The 24,137-nt window shown below is 38.2% G+C and overlaps 1 protein-coding gene across 2 annotated transcripts; it reads right to left on the bottom strand.

The window, feature by feature from the left end:
* Positions 1-1,047: 1,047 nt before the first annotated feature.
* PLK4 (polo like kinase 4) lies at positions 1,048-23,091 on the bottom strand. Of its 2 annotated transcripts, none has more exons than XM_036313248.1 (16): positions 22,868-23,091; positions 22,176-22,271; positions 21,151-21,246; positions 20,956-21,070; positions 16,388-17,408; positions 15,585-15,685; positions 12,411-12,778; positions 11,472-11,576; positions 10,070-10,172; positions 8,795-8,944; positions 6,775-6,908; positions 6,593-6,684; positions 6,316-6,445; positions 5,354-5,494; positions 3,577-3,683; positions 1,048-1,720 (listed from the first exon to the last, which is right to left on the bottom strand). In XM_036313248.1, exons 1-16 carry the CDS (start codon positions 22,895-22,897, stop codon positions 1,618-1,620), a joined length of 2,892 nt encoding a protein of 963 aa, XP_036169141.1. In that variant the 5' UTR covers positions 22,898-23,091; the 3' UTR covers positions 1,048-1,617. The 2 variants fall into 2 exon arrangements, with proteins under 2 accessions (XP_036169141.1, XP_036169140.1); XM_036313247.1 differs by lacking the exon at positions 22,868-23,091 and adding an exon at positions 22,390-22,506.
* Between the last annotated feature and the right edge of the window lie 1,046 nt (positions 23,092-24,137).

The raw sequence follows: 24,137 nt of genomic DNA, 5'->3' as shown, positions 1-24,137 counted from the left end.
TCTGGTAGCTATGATGCACACTGACCAACCGGGGGCAGACACTCAACGCAGGAGCTGCCAAGCTGTGGTGACTTGGCAGCTGCGGTTCTCAGGTGACGCACCTGGAACCAGAGAGGAGGGAGCCTGCTTCCGGGGTGCGTAACTCGAGAACTGCCCTCTCGCAATCCGGGACCTCTTGGGGGATGTCAGAGAGACGGTTGCAGCCTGATCTCTGCAGGCCAGGCCAAGGGATCCACTGGTGTACAAATTTGTGCACCGGGCCTCTAGTGTTATATACTAGTAAAAGAGAAATACCTAAAATATAAAGACACATTAAGACCAAAAGAGATTATAAAAAGTATACCTAGTTAAATTTTGTCAAAGCAAAACTTAGCTAGGAATTCTTTTAATTATTTCCATTTTTAAGAGGGAAACTCTTTTATTTCTGGTATTTTTTCTTACATTATTTTCTTCCTCAAAGTTGGATTACCAATGTATTAAAATGTGTTAATTTTAATAGATATTGCCAAATATATATTAGATTATCATTTATACTCTAATCAACATCTGAGAATGCACTGCTCATTTACTATTTTTCACCAATCTCTGATAAAAGGAAATATTTGCATTTCTCTAACTCTAAATGTGGCTGAGCATATATCCTTTGGAATTACTATATGGATTTCCATTGTGAATCATTTGTTCATATCTTTGAGACAAAAACCTTAAAAACATTGTTGAATAATTGTTACATTGGGCATTCCTGTCTACTTAAAGGAATTGGCTCCAGTATATCTCTGAGTATAAAATTCAGCAGAAAACATTAGGTTAAACAGTCTATATCATATTTAAGTAGTTTCATTCTATTCTCATTTTGAGTATTTCATTAGGGATTATTGTCCCACTATTAGGCATTCCATTCCATCATGTTAACTGCATTAAGTTCTTCAGTGTCAAACTGTTTATCATTACAATATACACATATTTTCAAATAAGCGTAGGGAAACAATGTGTTTACCATTTGCAAAAGTAATTTTAAAAATTTAATTGGCTCCTCCTAAACAAACAGGCACCAAAACTTAAAAACAAGTTTACTAGTAGCTTCATTTTATAATAAATATTCAGTTAAATAAATCAAAGAATAAAGTAACTTATCACTGTATTTATTTGTTTTGTTTTTAATATAAAATGCATTGGTTGAAATGCTTCATCAGAAACTGGTGCTACAAAAATAAATATAAAACAAATATACATGTTTACATATGTTCCTTATAACATAAATACATATTATTTACATGTTCAAAAATTTAAAAACTCCAGCATGTTTTTTCCATGATTCATCATGTCTGAGAAGTACGGAAAACAACAAGAGTACAAACATACCACACACCATTTATATTTTTGCTTTTAAGAGATTGTTAGGTGTCCTAATTTAATCTATGACCACTACATTTTATAAATGATTTAAGTTGCATTCTGTTTTGTTCTCTCATTAGGATATATCCATTATGGTATAGATTAAAATTCTCCTCTATAGAAAGGCTTTCTGAAGGTTATTTTAAATAAGAGAAAGTCACTTTCCTTGAAAGCCAACAAAAACATTATTTATTAAGCTTATATATCTAAAAGGAGCTTTAATCAGTGAAAACTATGAGTTGGATTAGAGAACATCAAAAGGATGGAAGAAAGACACTGTAATTTCTGTTTGATGTATTCTGGTAATTTTTCATTTTCTCCATATCTAAGTGAAAAAAAAAGACAAAAATATTACTTAATTACTTTGTTCATATGAGAGTACCAAAATTTATATTTTTCAGTGATTCTTCAATTGACAGAGGTATCTAAGAAAAATTATACAAAATTATTTATTAAAGTAGATACCTAATCAAGTTAAGCATACCAAATTTACTTCCTTTCTAAATAGACGGATCTCAAAATGTATTTAAAAAATAAAAATAAAATTAGACCAAAACACTTCAACTGGCTTTATAATTTCTAAAGCAACCTGAAGATCTGGATTCCTTATTAGATTGCAGGTCCTAATCAAAGGAAAATACTAAGCTAAACACGTATGACTACATTTCTATTTAAATGTTAATAATTTCCAAAGGACGATATCAAATAAATCTGAACTTTTATCATCTGAAACATGGATTCTACCCATTTTATATCTGCATCCATCCACTTTCTGGAGCAATTGAAAGAGCTTGTTAAACAAAGCCTCTAACTTCAGGTGTAGTTCTTTTTTTTTTTTAAAATATATTATATTGATTTTTTACAGAGAGGAGGGGAGAGGGATAGAGTGTTAGAAACATCGATGAGAGAGAAACATCAATCAGCTGCCTCCTGCACACCCCCTACTGGGAATATGCCCGCAACCAAGGTACATGCCCTTGACCGGAATCGAACCTGGGACACTTCAGTCCGCAGACCGACCCTCTATCCACTGAGCCAAACCGGTTAGGGCCATGTGTAGTTCTTTAAATGACGGCAATGCACATGTACACATTTTTTAAAAAAGCAATTGATAGATATCTACAAACTATATTTGTCTCAAGTAATTCCTTTACAATAAACACTTCTCATAAAGTATCATGTTGGTATTGGCATCATCATCAACCCTACCTCTTTTTAGTAACTTATGGTTTGAAATATGGAAACCAAAATATTGCTTACTCTTGCTATTGCAAGATCCCTCATTTTTAGCATGGTGCCTGCCACACATTTTCGTACAGAATGAACATATAAATTAAAAACGTGTTCCAATCATTAATTACTTTACATTAGATAAGACAATATAGCCTTTCATTTGAGAAAAAAATCTGGTTAACTCTTAAAAAATATTTCTAGCTTCTATGTTTTGTTTTTTTACAAAAATATTTGTAATGATTTCAGAGAGGAAGAGAGAGAGAAATAGAAACATCAATGATGAGAGAGAATCATTGATCAGCTGCCTCCTGCACGCCCCATACTGGGGACCGAGCTGGCAACTAGGGCATGTGCCCTTGACTGGAATTGAACCCTGGACCCTTCAGTCCACAGACCGACGCTCTATCCACTGAGCCAAACCAGCTAGAGCCTAGCTTCTATGTTTTGTGACGTAAATTGTTTAGGTATATTACTTACACTTAGAAGTCTATTATTTCTGAAAAGGGCCAACCTAGTTAGGCTATGGAGTAAGACTACGAAGAATCTAATCACTTGCAGTGGATTATCCATACCATTTACCCCTACAATCATGCAGAGAAATCATAAAGTATGCATTAAAAGGACTATAGGATCTGGCTGGTGTGCTCAGTGGTTGAGCATAGACCTTGAACCAGGAAGTCATGGTCAGGGCACATGCTTAGGTTGCGGGGTGTGCAGGAGGAGGCAGCCAATCAATGATTCTCATCATTGATGTTTCCCTCTCTCTCCCTTCCTCTCTGAAATAAAAACAAATGAACAAAAGACTATATGAACTCCTAATAATTAATAGTTTAAATAACAGAAACATTGTCAAAATGAAAACAGTAACTTTACTAAATCACTTATTTCAATGTATAGGGAAAATTTATAGCAAAGAACTGAATCTCAACCAGTGTTTTAAGAACTTACCTAGTTGTCTGACCGTTCGGTGATGTGTAACTGATAGAAGATACTCCTGCCTGCACGACCAGCTGGGACCCATCATTAAACTGAACCCACACAGCTCCACTAGTTAACTAGAAAAAATAATGAAGTGTTGGAAATTACTATAAGAGTAGAGGGTCTGAGGTTCTTAAAAGGTACTCATGTTTATCAGGTTTTACATAGTTAAAAAAACAACAAACCTCTTAGGAGCTGTGATAATAATAGCATTGAGAAAATGCATGTCTTTTTCAGACTATTCCTTTAATAGTTAGGGTATTAAAATATTAAAAATATTGTAAATGAATCCTGTTTCCAGTAGTACATTAGAGTAGTTTTTATTGTTGTTTTCCAATAGTATTTTTTAAATAGTATTTCTAACCAAGTATAGATTTAGGAAATAACAAAAGCAGCACTTTTTAAAATTAGGATTTCTTTCTATTCTTTGTCTGTAGGCCACACGAATTTCTCTTCTGCACGAGAACCTAATATCTTAAGTTTGAAACCTTTCCCTTTAGCCACTGATATTTATGATGTACCACTCCTAATAGAGTGGCATGGACTCTGGAATCAGAGAGCTGGATTTAAATCCAGACTGCCAACTAAGTAGGACAGTGCAAGCCAATCAACCATTATAAGCCACACTTAAGGAGATAACACCAATGTTAGGTTTTATTGGGAGAAATGAGACAATATATGTGAAAAACATGGTACCACATCTCAGGTACTCAACAAATATTGAGTCCCCTTTCTTTAATTTCCTAGCCCCATAAAGGCCTAGGCTGCATTTTACTTTACGGTTAAGTGAATATTACATGTGCTATCCTCAAAAGTCTCCAACCTTCAAGCTTTCAGATGATACACACATATACTTTCACACCTACATAAAATTCTATAAGCTTGAAACACTACGTGGATTTAACTTTCAAATGCAAAAATTCCTTGTGGCCCTGACTGGTTTGGCTCTGTGGATAGAGCGTCGGCCTGCGGACTGAAAGGTCCCAGGTTCGATTCTGGTCAAGGGCATGTACCATGGTTGTGGGCACATTCCCAGTAGCAGGTGTGCAGGATGCAGCTGATCAATGTTTCTCTCTCATCAATGTTTCTAACTCTTTATCCCTCTCCCTTCCTCTCTGTAAAAATCAATAAAATATATTTTTTAAAAAAGTCCATTGTAGCCAAATAAATGTTACTGTAGTAATACAGATTACAAAGTTTCTAAAATTTAAAATGCCCTGGACATCATGCTAAACTCCCAACAATTAGCCATTATCATGACCTGTACTTTAAAAAACAAGGGCAAAAATAGGCCACCCATGTCCTAGTAAGCAATTTGTTATTAAGAATATCTAAGCCCTAGCCGGTTTAGCTCAGTGGATAGAGCGTTGGCCTGCGGACTCAATGGTCCCAGGTTCGATTCTAGTCCAGGGCATGTACCTTGGTTGCGGGCACGTCCCCAGTGGGGAGTGTGCAGGAGGCAGCTGATTGATATTTCTCTCTCATTGATGTTTCTAACTCTCTATCCCTCTCCCTTCCTCTCTGTAAAAAAATCAATAAAAAAAAAAAAAAAAAGAATATCTAATTTTCCAACTGTACACAAGTAAAAAAAATTATTTTTTTTTAAATGATTCAACCAATGCAAAATAAGCTGTAAAAACTTTCTTGCAAAGAGAAACCTTTAAAATAATTTATATTTGGGGATAATTATCTAATCACTATGGAAACCAAACATACTAAGAAAATTCATTTTTCTAAAATTTCTCACCTGTGTAGCCCAACCAACATTTTTCACAAAAACAGATTTCAAAGGCTGTGCTGATTTAGGAAAACAATCTTTTAGACTACTAGAAGGGATGTTTGTTCCAGAAGCTGCAACAGTACTGCGAAGTCCTTCATCTGTAACCATCTATAAACAGTACAAAACAGAAGGATATTATGCCTTCCCATTTTTATAAGCCAACTTCAGTAAAAGTAGAAAATGATTGTCTTTTTCATTAGCTTAGAATAAGTTTTCTTAAGAACAAAAATTAAAAGTTAAAGAATAACCACATTATGAAAAATTAGAAAACTCAGAAAAGAAAATCACACGATTGCTGTTTTCATTTTAGTAGATATCTTTTCTTTTATCCTAAGATATTTTTCACAGTTGCAATTATAGTATGTATGTATATATGTGTGTGTGTACATACATGTATGTATATAAACATGTATTTCTTCACTGTTGTATTTTATACTACATTGTTGTCTAGTCTTCATTGGCATAATAGTTCATTGAGTAAAAATACAGTAAGCTTATTTAACGATAAGCCTATCGTGGATATAAAAGTAGTTAGTGGGACTTTACAGGTACAAATAAAACAACAATCTCTAATTTAATATATTTTCTCAGAAGGTTAGGCCTATCTGAGGTAAGATTTAAACTGAGAACTGATGGATGAGAAAGAACTACCCTTTGAGGGGTCGGGGAAAAGATTTCCCGGTCACGTGAACAGCATGTGAAAAAGCCCTGAGAGTTTGACTTATTCAAAGAACTAAAAGAAGGCTTCTGAGGCTCAGGCCCAGCAAGTGTAGGGTAAAGTAGCTCGGTGTGAGGCTAGAAAAGTAGGTAGATATTAATATAAATAAAGTGTGTACAGAAGGTGATAATAAGCAGCTTTAATTTTATATCAAGGGCATCAGGCAATCATTGAAGGACTTTAGATACAAAAGTGACATATAAATACTTACAGAAGGATTAAGTGCTGGTGCCTGTTCCAGAGAAGCAGCACTATTTACGATCATTTTACTCATCAGGTAGTTTGGATCCATAGGAGGAGGAGGTGACAAGCCCTGAGGTGAGCTAGTACTACTAGGTTTTCTGAAGGAGAAAGAAATGACCAAGCATAGTCCCTTAAAGTTTACAATTTATAGAAAGGTAAAGAATGTTCATAATATAATCACCAAACTTTTAAAAAAACATCTCCTATACATTTTAGCCATACTTTTTAAATTTTCAAACATTTACCTTCCTATAATTATTGGGAAAAAGGGAGCACTTCCACTTTTCTTTTCCTCTTCTGAAATTATGGATTCCAGTGCTAAACAAATACGATGGCCCTATTTCAAAAGAAGAGTGCTTTCGTCATTACTTCAACTGTCATTTGTGATCAGTTAATCGGTATGAAAAACCTGTAAGTAGGTACATACCTCATTAGCATGGTCCATATATACTTTTATTTTCTCTTTCAAGCTATTAACTTCACTTTCACCTTTTAAGGTGTAAGATTTTCCAGTCTTTTCAATCACATGAATTAAATCTTCTGTTTTATGTATCTTTGTTCCTTAAAAAATAAGAAAACTATCTTTTACCATATCTTTAAATATTCCCAGATTTATATTATACCAATACATAATGGCTCCTAGATCACAGTATCATTTATATTCATTCACTGATCATTAATAAATGAGGCTCTCAAAGTAAATATAGGTTATCCATTTTTCTTTTCTACACATACCTGGCTTAAGTATGAAACACAGGATATTGTAAAAAAAAAAATCACTGCTTTCATATAAAAACACAATTGAAAGGCGGCTATCATTATATGTGTACTGTGTAAGTGTATGTGCTTAGTGTCCCTTAAAGTAGGGATCTTTACAGATTAAACAGTAAATCATCATTATAGAATAGATTTGGAACATAAGATTCTCTAATTCTGTTCTATTCTTTTGCACATTTATAATTCTCACTAGAGGCCCAATGCACGATATTCGTGCAAGAGTACACCTTCCTTCCCCCAGCTGCCGGCATTGGCTTCCCTCTGGCACCCAGGACCTGCGCTTCCCTCGCAGCCCTGGCTTCGTCTGGAAGGTCATCTGTTCTAATTAGCATAGTATGCTTTTATTATTATAGACTAGAGGCCTGGTGCATAAATTTCGTGCATGGGGGGGGGGGTCCCCTCAGCCCAGCCTGCACCCTCTCTAATACGGGACCCCTTGGGGGATGTCCGACTAACGGTCCAGGATCAGGCCTAAACCAGCAGTCAGATATCTCTCTCACAATCCTGGACCACTGGCTCCTAATTGCTCACCTGCCTGCCTGCCTGGTCACCCCTAACTGGCCCCCACCTGCTGGCCTGATTGCCCCTCACTGCCTCTGCGTGCTGGTCTGATCACCCCTAACTGCACCCCCTGCTGGCCTGATTGCCCTTAACTGTCCCCTCCCTGCTGGCCTGGTTGCTCCTAACTGCCCCCCCACTGGCCTGGTCACCCCTTACTACCCCCTCTGCCAGCCTGGTCAACCCTAACTGCCCCCTATGCTGGCCTGGTTGCCCCTAACTGCCCCCCCCCACCGGCCTAGTTGCCCCTCACTGCCCCCCCCCCCCCGCCAGCCTAATTGACCCAACTGCCCCCCCGGCCAGCGTGGTTGCCCCCAACTGCACCCCTGCCCTGCTGGCCTGGTCGCCCCTAATCCCCCCCCCCCCTCGCCAGCCTGGTCACCCCCAACTGCCCCCTCCTGGCAGCCTGATTGCCCCATGCAGCCTGTTCAGTCGTTTGGTCATCCCTCACTAACCCCCTGCTGGCCTGGTCGCCCCACGCAGCCTGCTTGTTCAGTCATTTGGTCGTCACTCACTAACTCCCCTACCTGCCTGGTCGAAGGCAGCCATATTGTAAGGGTCTGAGGGTTAATTTGCATATTACCTTATTATTATATAGGATAATTTTGTATGTGTTCATCTGAGTGTCTTAACTCATATATATACACATATGTATATATGTATGTGACATACATATAGTCTTAAAAAATTACTGTGTTGAATTAAAAACAACCACAACTAAAAGGGGAAAAATTATCATTTTAATTAATTAATTTATTTGAGAATTTTTGTGAGTTTACTTAAGCCAAACTATTGACAATTGCTGGGAAACAAAATCTCAACGGATTGAGAAAATGGTTCCCAAAGTTACCATTTTTATTTTATTTTTAAAAAATATATTGTATTGATTTTTTACAGAGAGGAAGGGAGAGGGATAGAGAGTTAGAAACATCAATGAGAGAGAGACATCAATCAGCTTCTTCCTGCAAACACCCTACTGGGGATGAGCCTGCAATCAGGGTACATGACCTTGACCAGAATCGAACCTGGGACCCTTCAGTCTGCAGGCCAACGCTCTATCCACTGAGCCAAACTGGCGAGGGCCAAAGTTACCATTTTTAAATGGTACTCACCATCATAAAACCAAACCTCAAAATCAGCACAAGGAGAATTCTCCATTAAGATGCATTTAGCATATTTTGTAAAATAAGTGATTTTTGGAGATTTAGATCTTACAAGCTGTACAAATCTGGAAGCATATTGATATTTTCGCCAGTACTTCTCTAGGGAGCAAAAGAGAAAAAAATTATCATAAGAGAATAAAATTTTGACTTGACATGTAAATTACATAAACATTTAATATTTATTTCTACTCTACCTCAAAAATTCAAGTTGATAGGTTAGTAATCCCAGTACCAAAATAAAAATATTTTTAGAGATATACATCTATTATTTAATAAAAACTAAAGATAGTTTAGTAAAACTCCCAAGAAATACATAAAATCTGATGACTGGTATTATGATGATCTTAAAATGCTTTCTTTGAATCACCTCCTTTTTATAAATAAGGCAATAATTCCAGAAAATTTTTGTAAGTGAAATGAAAAGACTTCTGAGATATCAGAATCAAATGTTTTTCAGAAAGAAATATAGCTCTTTTTGTGTTCTTAGAGCAGTTTTATGGTTCTTACCTTACACAAGTACATTTTTTTTTTTAATATATTTTATTGATTTTTTACAGAGGAAGGGAGAGAGATAGAGAGTTAGAAACATCGATGAGAGAGAAACATCGATCAGCTGCCTCTTGCACATCTCCTACTGGGGATGTGCCCGCAACCCAGGTACATGCCCTTGACCGGAACTGAACCCGGGACCCTTCAGTCCGCAGGCCGACGCTCTATCCACTGAGCCAAACCGGCTTTGGCCACAAGTGCATTTTTACAGCTTCCTGTAGCTACGGTTATTTATAGTATTTACTGGTATACCAGTATACCTACTTTGATTTCTAATAAGAGTAAAGTTACACAGATTTTCTTGTTTGTTTCTAATTGTCATCTCAGTGAAGTCTTACTACTCAGTACGTAATTCCCCAATCCATGTGTAGGAACTAAACTGGGATTCAAACTTGTTCAACCACAATTATAAATGAACATTTATGTAGTGCAGTCATTATTTCAAAAGCAAAAAACTATATACTTCATGTTGAACTTTTAACATGATTCAACACAAATATCCCAGAGTTACTTTTTACCATTATTACACAGAACAGGAATAAACATTGGAGTAATAAGGTACATCCTATCTCACCAAATATTACAACCAAATATTAAACTCTATGATAACCATGTATAGAGTTTATACATATAAAACTCCATTATCTAGATTTGTTCCCTGATAAATTTACATACCTGGTAAATTGTCAAAGCTGTACCTACTGATATTATCAGTAGGTGAAGGCGGTCTATCAGCAAGAGGGAAACCTCTTCCATCATTTGGATAATAAATAGTGATCTGCCAAAATATTTTTTAAGAATTCTAATTGTATGCCATTAAGTTAGAGCACTATATTTAAAAATTATGAAAAGAGCTCACATGTAATATCCTATATAATAACAGCCTAATATGCAAATCAACCGAATGGTGGAACGACCAGTCCCTATGATGTGCACTGACCAGGAACTGCCTCCAGCCTGCAGGCCCCAGGCCAGCCAAGACAGGTGCAGAGGGCCCTCCCTCCACCCGATAGGCTGCTGATTGCCCTGCAGAGGGAGGTGACCATCAGCGGTAGTGGTGGTGGATGGGGCCAGCGAGCAGGCAGTGCCAGGCCGGCCAAAGCGGGTGCCAGTGGGTCGCCCCACAAATTGCCCCTGATCGCTGGCCAGGCCTTGGGACCCTACCCATGCACGATCTTCGTGCATCAGGCCTCTAGTTAAATATTTTATTGAAAACTAGAGGCCTGGTGCATGAAAATTTATGTACTAGAGGGTGGGGTCCCTCAGCCCAGCCTGCCCCCTCTCACAGTCCGGGAGCCCTCAGGGGCAGGAGACGACCTGGTGATCAGGGGAAGGCAACACCCCCATCACACCTCTGCTGCTGCCACTGCCGGCAGTGCAAGCCTCGGCCAGCCTTGGTTACCTGAGCCTTTGGGCAGCCCTGGGCAGCTGGGCAGCCGACATCCGAGGCTTGCCTGTGCCTCGGGCCAGCCCTGGGGCTGAGGGGACTGGGGGTCTCTGGAGGCAGGTATGTGGAGCAGCCGGGCCTGCCTGCCACCCTGGCGGGGCTGAGCGCCGCCATCTTTGAGGGCAGGCCAGCCAATTAGCATATTAACTCTTTATTAGAGAGGATGCTAAATATGCTCTAAAAGTAAGTTTTTTTTGCTTTTTAACCTTAGGCCTAAAGTTTAGATTTTGTTACTAGTTATAATAACTATTATTTTTAAATATGTTTTTATTGATTTGAGAGAGAGAGAGGAAGACGGTGGGAGAGAGAGAGAAAGAGAGAGAAAAACACAGATTGGCTGCCCCATGCACACCCCTCAGTGGGAATCAAGCCCGAGAACTTTTGTGTACCGGACAACGCTCAACCAACTGAACCACAGTGGCCAGGACATTGGTTATAATTATTTTTAAATCCACACTAATTTATTTAAACATATGTAGTATGCTATTCTAGTTCTTAAATTCCAGAGACACTATCCCTATCAGGAAAACTAATTTAAAAACATTTTTTAAAGACATCATTATACAATGGATTAGAAGGCTAAATACTTAAGTGATAAAGCTGCAAGATAATAAAGTAGATCCACATTACCATATTTCCATCACTAGATACATGAAGAACTTCTTTCACATATTCCTGACATGAATGCTCCTTTAGAAGCTCCACACATACCTCTTCCGAATCAAGTATGCTCACCTAAAAACAAAACCAAAATCAGTAAGAACTATCTTGTTTACTAGAACAGCATTGACATATATAATACTTAAGAGAGAAGTACTTAACCATGGCAGAAAAACAAATCAAAGTGAAGATAAAATAAATGCTTCACTGCAACAGTCTGGACTGGAAGTGTATCTGAGCACAGCTGAAACATAAGGAGCAAGGGTAAGACGGTATGATGATGTGTGAAACGATAGCCAGTGAGCAGAAAGAAAGAAAGCAGAAGGTAGGGTGGAGACTGAGGACTTTGAAAAGACAATAGTATGCCAAACAAAGGCAACAGAAACGGGAAAACAGGATGAAGATGTAATTAAAAAATAAAAATCATTCCCAAATCACACTTGATATTTTTTAAAACTCTTAAACTTAATTTGTGCATTTTCCTTTTCTTTTAAATAGTTTCAGATGTTAAAAAAAAAGTTATATTTTCTAGTTTACCTTTTTGAGTCTGGATTATATGCAAAAACAAAAGCAAAAGGTAATTTATTAAATATTTAGTGATTGGAATTGTGAATGAATATGTAACATAATAACTAGCCAGTATTATTTCGAAATGTTTCTCATTATCAATAATTTAAAATTCAAAATGTATCTATCAGTATCAATTCACCATTTTTAAAGTAGCCAGAAGAAACAAAAGCCATTTTTTCCATAAACACCTCAAATCTTTTCTTTTAAATCAGCTTATTATTCACTTATCAGAAGTACAGGAACTTTATAGAAAACTAAAAAAACCCATCATATTTGATACCAAAAACCAATTTACATAAGGAAATATTACGTAATAAATTTAAAAAATTATAGACATACCACAGCCTTTTTGGTTTTCTGTCTGATTGGTTTTAATCTGTAAGCTGTCAAAGGAGATGTAATGCTTCGTAATGTACGTTTCTGATAACCCAATGGTGGCTCCATATCCTTCGTCTTGCTTTGTTCAGAAACAGGTTCTAAGCCAAAAATAGATTCTTGTGGAATTATCTCAGGTTTATTAGGAAATGCAGTTATATGCTTCATGGTGTTCAGCTGTTTTGCAGAATGTGCATTATCAGAAACCCCAGGGCTCTTTTTGCCTCTTAAATCGGTCCAGGCATTTCTTGACGTGTCTTGCAAATCTGAATGGTCCTGGAAATCTCTGTTTGAGCTAAGGCTTTTGTGCTCAGTAGTTTCTCTTAAATGAGCTGTAATATACACAGATTAAAGCAATTGAGTGAAATAATTAAAAAAAACCAAACACACCAAGCTTACATAACAAGTCACGCTGCTTATAACAGATGTTTGTTGTTATTGTTTTTTTATGTTTGTATTGCTTTTCAGAGAGAGAGCTAGAAACATCAATAATGAGAAAGAATCATTGACTGGCTGTCCCCTGCACGCCCCCTTACTGGGGATTGAGCCTGCAAACTGGGCATGTGTCCTGACTGGTTCACAGGTTGACCCTCAACCACTGGGCCATACCAGCCAGGCTAGCTGTTATCTTTTTGAGGAACAAAAGAAATCTAGCAACAAAAATGTTCATTATTTTTCTAACAAATAAGATGTGACATAATAAAATAGTGACTTTAAAGAACATTTAAAGCCATATTGCAAAGGAATACCTTTAGTATTCTTAATACTAAAAAAGATTAATATGATTAATGTGAAATTAAGTTTTCAATCAAAGCAAAAACTAAGCACCTAGAGTCACCTACTAATTCTAAAACAAGCAACTGCCAATACTGCAACAAATACAGAAATGAGAGAATTTCCCAGGTTATCATTCCATCTAATATGCAAATTTATTCTCTTGTCCATTTTTACCTACAAAATATGAAACTAGAAGTAAAAAAATGCAATATATGACATAGCTTTAATATTTTTATTACAAATGTATTTGCATCCACATTTTAAAAAAAGTTATTGAGCTTTACACATTTATATTTCACATGGCTTTAGTATTCAAAGAAGAATATTACTTTTTAAAGCCCTGAAAATTAGATAATATAAAATGCAGTAAGACAATTTTTCAAATGCTAAACTCTAAAAATCTGTATCGCAACTTTTCCCCTAATTATGTTTTAGTGCTTTCCCCCTCTACTATTATGACAGAAATATTTTATATCCAATATTGTACTTTAAAATTGTAGCAGCCCTACTAGATTATAAATGTAATAATAATCTCAGATATATCATCTCAGATATGTCCATGCTACTAAATAAAAGTATTTATAAGTGCAATAGAAGGTTAACTACAAGATTAAGTACACAGCACTTTTATAGTTTAAAAAATATAAATTTCAATTATCATCTTCAACAAATACACATGAGAAAGTTAACTCTCTTGGGTTCTTGAAAATAACATATTTTAAAAAGAAAAAAAAATAGTCTTGAGGTGACACAACAATTCTCTGCTTAAAATTACAGCCATATTATGCACTCTTTGTGTGAGGTAACATAATACTTAGGAAAAAATAATCCCCTCCTCTCCGTATGTTTCTTTTTTATTCTGTCTTATTTACATCATTATTTTCCAATCTACCATCTGTGAGTCTCTCAATTTCATTAAAGAGAAATGTTTAACTTTCAAACCCAGCTGTTTTAAAAATGTTTAGGTTTGGCCCTGGCCGGGTAGTTCAGTTAGTTAGAACATTGTCCCAATACTCCAAGGTTGCAGGTTTGATTCCCGGTCAGGGCACATACAAGAAGCAACCAATTTTCAACTTGTGTGGTTTTTGGCAGTTGTGGCCTGTAAAATAGTGTTCTGTTTTGCTTTGCATCTTTAAAACATAAAATAAATTGGGCACCTTTTCAGTCAAAAAAAAAAAAAAGAAGCAACCAATAAATGCATACATAAGTGGAACAACAAATTCACGCTTCTCTCTCTCTTCCTCTCCCTCTAAAATCAATAAATAAGCTTTTAAAAAAAAGTTTATGTTTTTAGTAGCTGTGTAATTTAGTGTATGTGAGGTCCCACTAGTACACCATGATGTCCACATCAGCTTCTACTTAAAAATAAGGTAAATCCTCTTGAATATTTTATAGGCACTGACAGTGGTGCTAATTATAGAGAGGCTGTAACAACAGAGAGGTTGTCAACTCTCTGAGCCAGAGTGCTTGGGTGGGAATCCTGCTCCTATCTCTTCTTTGGGCAGGGTAGATTGGCACATTATGCCCTGTGCACCACAAATTCCTCATCCTTCCTAAGACAAGGCTATAGTACCATCCTTGTGTGCTTTTTTATGAGAAGTTAATAATATATAATAAGCATTAAGAATAGTGGCTGACATAAATACTCAAAATCAATAGTTAACAGTTATTACTATGAGGCCCGGTGCATGAAATTCGTGCGGGGGGGGGGGGGGGGGTCCCTCAGCCTGGCCTGCACCCTCTAGCCATCTGGGACCCCTCAGGGGATGTCCAACTGCTGGTTTAGGCCCAAAACTGGCAGTCAGATATGTCCATGCTACTAAATAAAAGTATTTATAAGTGCAATAGAAGGTTAACTACAAGATTAAGTACACAGCACTCACAACCCAGGATAGATGGCTCCTAACCACTCACCTGCCTGCCTGCCTTCTCAACCCTAACCACCCTCCCGCCTAATCACTCCTAACTGCCTTTGCCTGCCTGCCTGATCGCCCCTAACTGCCTGCCTGATCTCCCCTAACCACTTCTGCCTGCCTGCCTCACTGCCCCTAACCACTAGCCTGCCTGCCTGATCACCCCTAACCATTTGCCTGCCTGCTTGATTGGCCCTAATTGCTTGCCTGCCTGCCTGCCTGATTGCCCCTAATTGACTCTGCCAAAGTCCCGGGATGGCTTCGTCAGGAAGGACGTCTGGAATGATGTCTGGAAGGCTGTTCAGCTGTCCAGTCTAATTAGCATATTATGCTTTTATTATTATAGTTTATTGAAAATGATTTTATAAAGAAAATCCAAAAAGGAATAGCAATGCTTGCTAAGTGTCCACTTGTCAATTTTTTATTAAATAATCCACTAAAAACTCACCAATTTTTTGCAGATTTCCAAACCACTGTTGCACCACTTCAAGCTGAGATGTCTGGTCTGGAAATGGAAAAGGAGTTTTTCCTGGACAAAGATGATTTGAGCTAAACAAAGAAAAAAATATTACCATTAATTAATACAAAATTATCAGGTAATAGGTTTTCAACTTGATAAGGGAGATCTCTTATTTGAATAACTGAAGATTTCAGAATAACTGTAGAAACTAATATCTGCATAACTAAATTGTCTCTAAGCTAAACTCCCATGCCAAAATCCCCATGGCACTGTAACTATATTTCTGTATGGCTATTGCCTTATTCTGATGTAAGCATAAAAATCAAAGATCATAAAAATAAAAAAGTAAACACTGGAGTCACTAAAAATCTAGTCTTCATGTGAGAAGCAGTCAACAATACGATTACTCATCACTTAGACTCAGCTTCTCTGTGTGTTTATAGTTACTAATGAAGTACTTTAGAGACTAAACATGTTTAATATATACTTTTGCACTAGACCAACTTCATATAAACAAAACTAAAAATTCCCAAGTATTAAATATACTCTACAAATACATTCATGAGCACATATATTCATATTAAAAGAGATTCTTAACTACAATTCAAAATTATCATTCTGATTCTCTTCCTAATAAGAAATAGAAATCATAGTTAAGAAGATCCCAAAGAATATCTGACAATGTTAGAAAAAGTAAATCCCTTTAGTTAGAGGCAGCTTCATTAATGGCAAATTAATACTAACATAATGTTTATTCAAAAAGTAAAAGCTTTTGATTAAATTATTCTTACAGTGCTTGATTGTTAGGTCTTTCCAAAGATCCAGAACTATTGGATATCTTTTCCTTAAAGTGAAAAATATTGACATTGCTATTTGTGGGTGAGTATCTTTCTTCATTTTCATCTCCTCCTGATCTTTTGGGTTTTGAAAGCATTTCTACCGAGTGACATCGTTCCATTGTACATGTGTTTGCTCGAGATTGACTATTAGAAGTGCCAGATCTATCAGAGGAATGGGCTCTACGAAGGTATCGAGAATGTGGCCTTTCTTCTGCATCATGGATTACTCTTCCCCTTCCACTATTAATGGTTTCTTGTTCTTGATTTCCCCAATGAGTGTAAAAACTGCTTCCATCTTCTGAAGAAGAAAAATCACTTGAATTTTTATTCTTTGGAAATACAGTCATTCTATTTGGGAGAGGCTGGCCAATCAAAAGTCTTCTTCTGTCAAACAAACTACCACTTATACTGGTACTAGAGGAAGCTGTCATTGCAGTAGAAATTGTGGCATGTCCACTATCAATTGAATCTTCCGAAGTTCCTAAATCCTTACTTTTTGTTGAAGAATTTCGGGACATAAAAGGATGGTCTAATACTGAAGACAGACTTAAACGATCTGCTGGGTTTCTACGAAGTAACTGGTGAATAAGGTCCTTGGCCTCTCCTGACAAAAAAGTTGGCATTTCATAATCTGCCAATACTACTTTATTCAATGTGTTCTTCACTGTGTCAGTGTCAAAAGGTGGTCTCCCAATAAGTAATGTATAAAACATACAGCCCAAAGACCAAATGTCAGATTCAAGTCCATGTGCACTTCGAGTTGCAATTTCTGGTGAAATGTAATTAGGAGTTCCACATAACGTATAGTGCTTTTCATGTGGCATTTTCAATTGAGTTGCCAGCCCAAAATCGGCAATCTTGATGTTCATATTACGCGTAAGTAAGAGATTAGAAAGTGTGAGGTCCCGGTGTAGTATTCCATGAGAATGGAGGTACAACATTCCTGTGATGATCTGGTGCATGAAGTGTCGAGCTGTTAGCATGCAAAACATAAAACCTATGATTTAGAAAAACTGTAACATTTAAGTATTTAAAATACATTATAAAATCCAAGTACACATGCCAGAGTATTAAAATTAGGACACTGGCTTGCAGCTTAGTTTTATTTTTACCAAACAAATAACACTCTGATAATTTCATAATATTCTTTAATTCCCTTTAAGACTATTAGGCACGCCTTTTATTTAATCTTTGTCCTTTCTAACTGATGAGTTTTCTGTATGCTGTTAAGGGAAGCTTAATTTTATTAGCATTTGGAAGTAAATAGGTTAACCAGAAGTCTCTAGCAATTAAGAGAAAAATTTTATAACGAACAAACAATAAATACATCCTTGTTAAAAAAAAAAAAAAAAGCGAAAGGTCCACTGATGTCCCCCAAACCCTACCAAAATGCAATCATCATTAACAGTTTGTATATATTTTCATGCTTGTGCTTACATCAACAAAAATATGTTGTAATAATTGATTTTTAAATATAAAAATGGTATAAAAAGGTAGTTTCATTACTTTCTCTTCCACTTCACAATATTTCTTGGAGATATTCCTGTCAGTACACATAGATCTTATTTTTATTTAATAACTACTGATGAAAATTTGGGTCACTTCTATAATTTCAAGATTACAAAACATAGGCCAATAGACATTCTTGTATATGCTTGTTTTTTTGTGCAGCATATCATGGGGTGTTTCTCCATGGTAAATTCAAAAAGTAAAATCACCGTACTGAAGGGTTAAATTTCATATCATAATACCTTGCCAAACTGCTCTATAAAGGCTGTATTTTTATGCATATCCCTGTTAATATTAGGCAGTCTCAATCCAACGAGTAAAAAAAAAAATGGTACTCTTTTAGTTGGCATTATGATTGCCATTGAGTCTGAGCATCTTTTCATATTTAATGGCCATTTGTATTTTCTCTTCTGTAGCCAGTCCGCTTATATCCCCCATTTACCTTTTTTTAGGCATGCCTTATATTTTTAATATTAATTTGACAGGCATATAGTTTACAAATATTTTCTTCCAATCTTTGTCATTTAAATTTGTTAGCAGACTCTTCTGCCATACACATTCTTAATTTTAAGTAAATTAATAATTCTTTTCCTTCATTGTTTTTACAGGTTTTTTTTGTTTGTTTGTTTTTTTTTTTTTTTTTAATATATTTTATTGATTTTTTACAGGGAGGAAGGGAGAGAGATAGAGAGTCAGAAACATCGATGAGAGAGAAACATCGACCAGCCGCCTCCTGCACATCCCCCACCGGGGATGTGCCCGCAACCCAGGTACATGCCCTTGACCGGAATCGAACCTGGGACCCTTCAGTCCGCAGGCCGACGCTCTATCCACTGAGCCAAACCGGTTTCGGCTACAGGTTTGTCTTATTTAAAAAAGGCCTTGCCCTGGCCCTTGTGGCTCAGTTGGTTGGGCATCATCCCGTGCACTGAAATGTTGCTGGTTTGTTTATAGGATGGGCACATGGCTGGGTTGCCGGCTCGATTCCCTATAGGAAATTGGTGCAGGAGGCAGCCAATTGATATCTTGCTCTCACATTGATGTTTCTCTCTCGTCCTCTCTGGAAATAAAAAAATCTTTAGCCCTGGCCAGTTGCTTAGTAGTTTAGAGCATTGGCCCATGGACCAAAGGTTCTCAGGTTCAATTCCCAGTCAAGGGCATGTACCTGGGTAATAGATTTCATCCCTGGCCCCAGCCAGGACATATGATGTATGTTTCTATCACACTGATGTTTCTGTTTCTCTCTCTCTAACTGCCTCCTCCCTCCCTTCTACTCTATCTAAAAATCAATGGAAAAAATATCCTCGGGTGAGGATTAACAACAAAAACCTTAAAAATAAGTAAATAAAAACGCCTTTTATTACATAGTATTATGAAAAATACATTAATCACCATGAGTATTTGTACGGGTTTATTTAAAATTTGAATTATGTCCTTATTTTAACCCTTTTTGGTCCAACCTTGAGGCTGACTCAACAGACCAGGCGCTAGGAGCAGGTCCAACATCAAGCAATAAGAAGATTAGAAAGTTCAACATTCAATCCCGTCAATTAATTTGGACCAGACTGTTTGAATTCCAAAAATAACATTGGACCACAAAGGGTTAAGTCAAAGGATATGAACATTTCTATAACTCCTAGTACATATGGTCAAATTGTTTTTCAAATAGGTTATATAGATTTGAATGTATAAAAAGCCTATCAGCAACCACCTTTCTTAGTTTACCTGCAATGTGTTAGCAGGGCAAGATAATATGAAAACAAGGTTTTGTGAGATGATGTATGGACCTTACATGTGAGCCTGAACTGAACTGTAAAAAGTTATTTATAAGAAACTGGGAAAGTTGAAACTGATTATGTATTTGTTAGTAAGAAATTATTAGATGTGATAATGATTTTGTGGTTATTTTTCTTAGGTCTGTATCTTTTAAAGATATATCTAGATATATACACACACACACACACACACACACACACACACACACACACACACACATAAAAGAAAAACATGCAAATTGGTGTCACTCCGCTATGTCCACCAGCCAATCAGATGAGCATGCAAATTAACCCAACAAAGATGGCGGTTAATTTGCATACGCAGGTGCGGAGCGAAGACTGAAGACTGAAGACTGAAGAGGCTTGGCTTCTCCACTGCGGCTGGACCAAAGGCCTGGGTCCCACATGCCAGCAGCAGGGGAAGGAAGGCCTATTGCGCGGGCCTATTGCGCGAATCTTTGTGCAACGGGCTTCTAGTATATGTATATATATGTATTAAAAAGTCTATAATTTGCTTCAAATACTCTAGGAACCTGGGGGAATAAGGATACAAATGAAACAATTTGACCACAAGTTGAAAGTTTTAAACATTGAATGGTTTAACTTCATGGGGGCTCATTATACTACTCTCTCTATTTATGTTTGATATTCTGTATGTAAGTCGCTTCAGTAGTTATTTTGTGCTTGACTAGAAGTTATTTTATAGTCTTCAACAGCATTCTTAAGAGCTTTTTGTTTATTTTTTAAAATATATTTTTATTGATTTCAGAGAGAAAGGGAGAGGCAGAGAGAGATAGAAACATCAATGATGAGAGAGAATCATTGATCAGCTGCTTCCTGCAGGCCCCCTACTGGGGATGGAGCCTGCAACCCAGGCATGTGCCCTCAACCAGAATTGAACCTAGGACCCTTCAGTCGACGCTCTATCCTCTGAGCCAAACTGGCTAGGGCTTTAAAGAGCTTTTTACAGACTTAAAAGGATACATACTAAATTGCTACAGATTTAATTTAAAGTGTAATTTTTGGAAAATAACAAATTTCTCCATTTACTTTACTTCTGTAATGCTTGGATATTTTATAGGAATTAATGCCTCTTACAATTGGGGGTGGGGAAATCTCCTTTTGTAGCCCAAAGTAACAATTAAAACAGTTCTATTTTGTAATACAACGTTGTTCAAAAATCACAAAAAGTAAAATTTATATCTACTAAAAAAGAAAAATAAAGCAGCAGCCTACCTTCATTTTCTGAGAATGGTTTCCTTCTGTTCTTTAGATACCTGTTCATTTCTCCATTATGGCACATTTCTAATACCAGGTACACATAATTGCTATCTTCAAAATAGTTATACAGCTGAAATTTAAAAGAGCACAATAAATTATAATATACAAAAATTCAATGTCCTTGGCGAATTTTATAAAATTGTATTTTACCTCCAAGATAGAAGGATGTTTCAATTGGCAATGTATTTTCACCTCATTTTGGACTCTCTGTACCATTCCAGCTTTGTACATGGCTTTCTTATCTATCTAAAAATAACATGAGAGGTATAGATCTTGATGTTAAACTTTCAAACATGAAGTAGTCTAAAGTTAACTTTGAAAAGAGAATGAACACTTTTAAAATATTCTGAATTCCTTTTACCCACTTCTTTATGAAATCAATTTACTGTTGTCTATCTTCCCCTTGCATTCAGCAGATTGCATAGCAGAGTGAACATTCAGAAAAGTTTGCCCAGTGCAGTCTAATACCTTCTCACAACTTAAAAAATTTAATAGCATGACTATCGTATCTATAATAACAATTTAGCCAAGCTTTAAAGCAAAACTCCCCTAGTGGTTTAGATAAGGGATTCTTAATTGCTTATATTACTCATCCTAACGGTCAAGAAGAGCATTTTAGGTTGTCAGTGTAATACAGAACTATGCACAAGTGTACTCTTTTTTTTTTTTTAAATATATTTTATTGATTTTTTACAGAGAGGAAGGGAGAGAGATAGAGAGCTAGAAACATCGATGAGAGAGAAACATCGATCAGCTGCCTCCTGCACATCTCCCACTGGGGATATGCCCCTGATCGGAATCGAACCTGGGACCTTTCAGTCCGCAGGCCGACGCTCCATCCACTGAGCCAAACCGGTTTCGGCTGCACAAGTGTACTCTTATTAAAACAAACCATTATTTGTTCTTTGAATTCTACCAATGACTCCACGTATGTATTATTGGAACAGATACTAGGTCTACTGACATTAATGAAGATAAAACAACTATTTAATCATGATCAAGGACCTTCTAAGTTATCCTTAAATTCAACTGCTGGATGTGGGCTATTTTCTTCTACCTAAGCAGTGGGTTCTTTACATCACACTCAAAGAAAAGACTGTCATGTAAGGAGTTTCTGACATCTCAAGTACTACACTTCTCTAGGAGAGGTGAGAAGCTGATCAATATAATCTTACCATTTTGATTGCAACTTCCAAACCAGTGTGAATGGACTCAGCTCTGTAGACACCAGCAAATGATCCTTTACCAAGCAGATTTCCAACTTTAAAATCCTTAAAAGTGAAAGAATATGTGTGATGACTCACAGGAGTATAAAGGAAGGGGCTAGATAAAGGAGATAAAATGGATCGAGAGGGGAATTTGCGCTCAAAATTCGAGCAGGTGTTACACCTCGATGCAGCGGGTGTCTGGGCTGGAAAGCATGTCGACGCCTCGCGGGGCTCCCTGCGCTCCCAGGCTGGGCTCCGGGTCAAGTAGCCTGATGCTCTGGTTCCTCAGCCTCAGTGCGGCCTCCGCACCCTTCTCCCACCCCCCGCCAAGCCGGGGGGGCCAGGGCTCCCGCCGCGGCTCCCGCCAGAGGTAACCGCCATCCCCCTGGAGATGCCCGTTCCAGCGCGGCAGCCCCGGCGGGACCGCAGACCCGAAGCCGCGGAGTCCAGGGAGAGAAGGGCGGGGCCGCGAGCGACGCACCTGGGCCGCCACCCCCGGCTCGGAGGGGCGGGCCGCTCCGCCCCCAAACAGCAGGGCCGGGGCGGTTGGGAGCCTCCCAAGGCACCTGGACGCCCACCCCGCAGCCGTTAGCTACGCCGGATCCCCTGCCTGCAGAGGTCTCGGGTCCCGCCCCGCCGAGGACCGCTAGTCTTTTCACCTCGATCTTCTCCCCGATGCAAGTCGCCATATTTCCAGGCCACGGCCTGGGCTCCCGGGATCAGCGTCCTTCTTGCGGTCGCTTCGAGGCAACGCTCCAAGCAACCAGCAGTTCTTGGCGCCCATCAGGCTCGGCTCTCTAGGCCGCCGCTCCTGGCGACGACAGCACAGCCACCGAAAGGTCTCCCGGGCGCCTTCCGAGGCCTGGGCGGCGCCTCCGCGCTCCCATTTTGAAAAACTCCCGCCGGTTGACGTCCGGGCAAGGCTAGCGGTGACGTCACGAGGCGGAGGCTCCGGATAGGCTGCGCCCGGGCGCGCATGCGTAATTGGCTTTCCCTGGCCCCCTGCCCGGGTTTCCTGGCCTCGGGCCGGAAGTGCTGGGCTGGAGGCCGCCGGTGCGGGAAGTGTTGGCACTCCTGCCCTGGGGAGACCGTGCACGACCCATGGGAAAGCTAGCCTGACCTGTGAGACATTTCCACCTGTCCGTTACTCACCTGAGGGTCTGAAAACTACTCCAAGTCTGTAAGGGTTTTAAGACTATTTAAAAGTTACAAATGTTGCCCTGTGGGCGTGGCTCGGTGGTTGAGCACATAGACCTATGAACCAGGAGGTCATGGTGCGATCCCTAGTATGTGGTGTGCAGGAGGCTAAACTTGACACGACAGCACTTGGGGAGGGAGAACCTTACCTGGCTTAAACGCCCTTTATATCTCTGTGTTTACTCCATACTTTCCATAACTGTAACGAATGTGTTCTGTGCTTTAAGAAAATGAACCCTATTCTTTTGGTAAATTCTTCTTAAGTGTAATAATTCATTTGTATAAGAACTTGAGCTGTTACACATGTAATGATGTATTGATCAAAAGGTGGGCTGATCCACTTTTTAAAAAAAAATTGATTTTAGAGAGAGGAAGGGTGAGAGAAACCGATAAATCCGTATGAGAAAAACAGGGCACATGCCAGGACATCAAATCCGCAACTTGGGTATGTGCCTTGACAGGGAACCGAACCTGCCTCCTTTCAATGTGTGGGACAAGGCTCCAACCAACTGAGCCACACCATCCAGGGCAGATACTCTGTTTTTAAACAGTGTTTACCTAACATTGCCTACAAGCTGTAAACAAAAAGAAACCCCAAAATATCTGTTCAGTGAAAAGTCAACTTTTCCCCATCATTTCTGAAATCATTCCTGAAAGGTTATACGATATTTGAGCAGTTGGTTCCAGAGTCCAATCTTTCAATTAGATTGGCTTTTGCTATTGACTTTCCAG

This window comes from Myotis myotis, unplaced genomic scaffold, assembly GCF_014108235.1.
Source record: "Myotis myotis isolate mMyoMyo1 unplaced genomic scaffold, mMyoMyo1.p scaffold_m19_p_6, whole genome shotgun sequence".
Classification (NCBI taxonomy): Eukaryota; Metazoa; Chordata; class Mammalia; order Chiroptera; family Vespertilionidae; genus Myotis; species Myotis myotis.
This window is presented reverse-complemented; position numbering and strand designations above follow the sequence as displayed.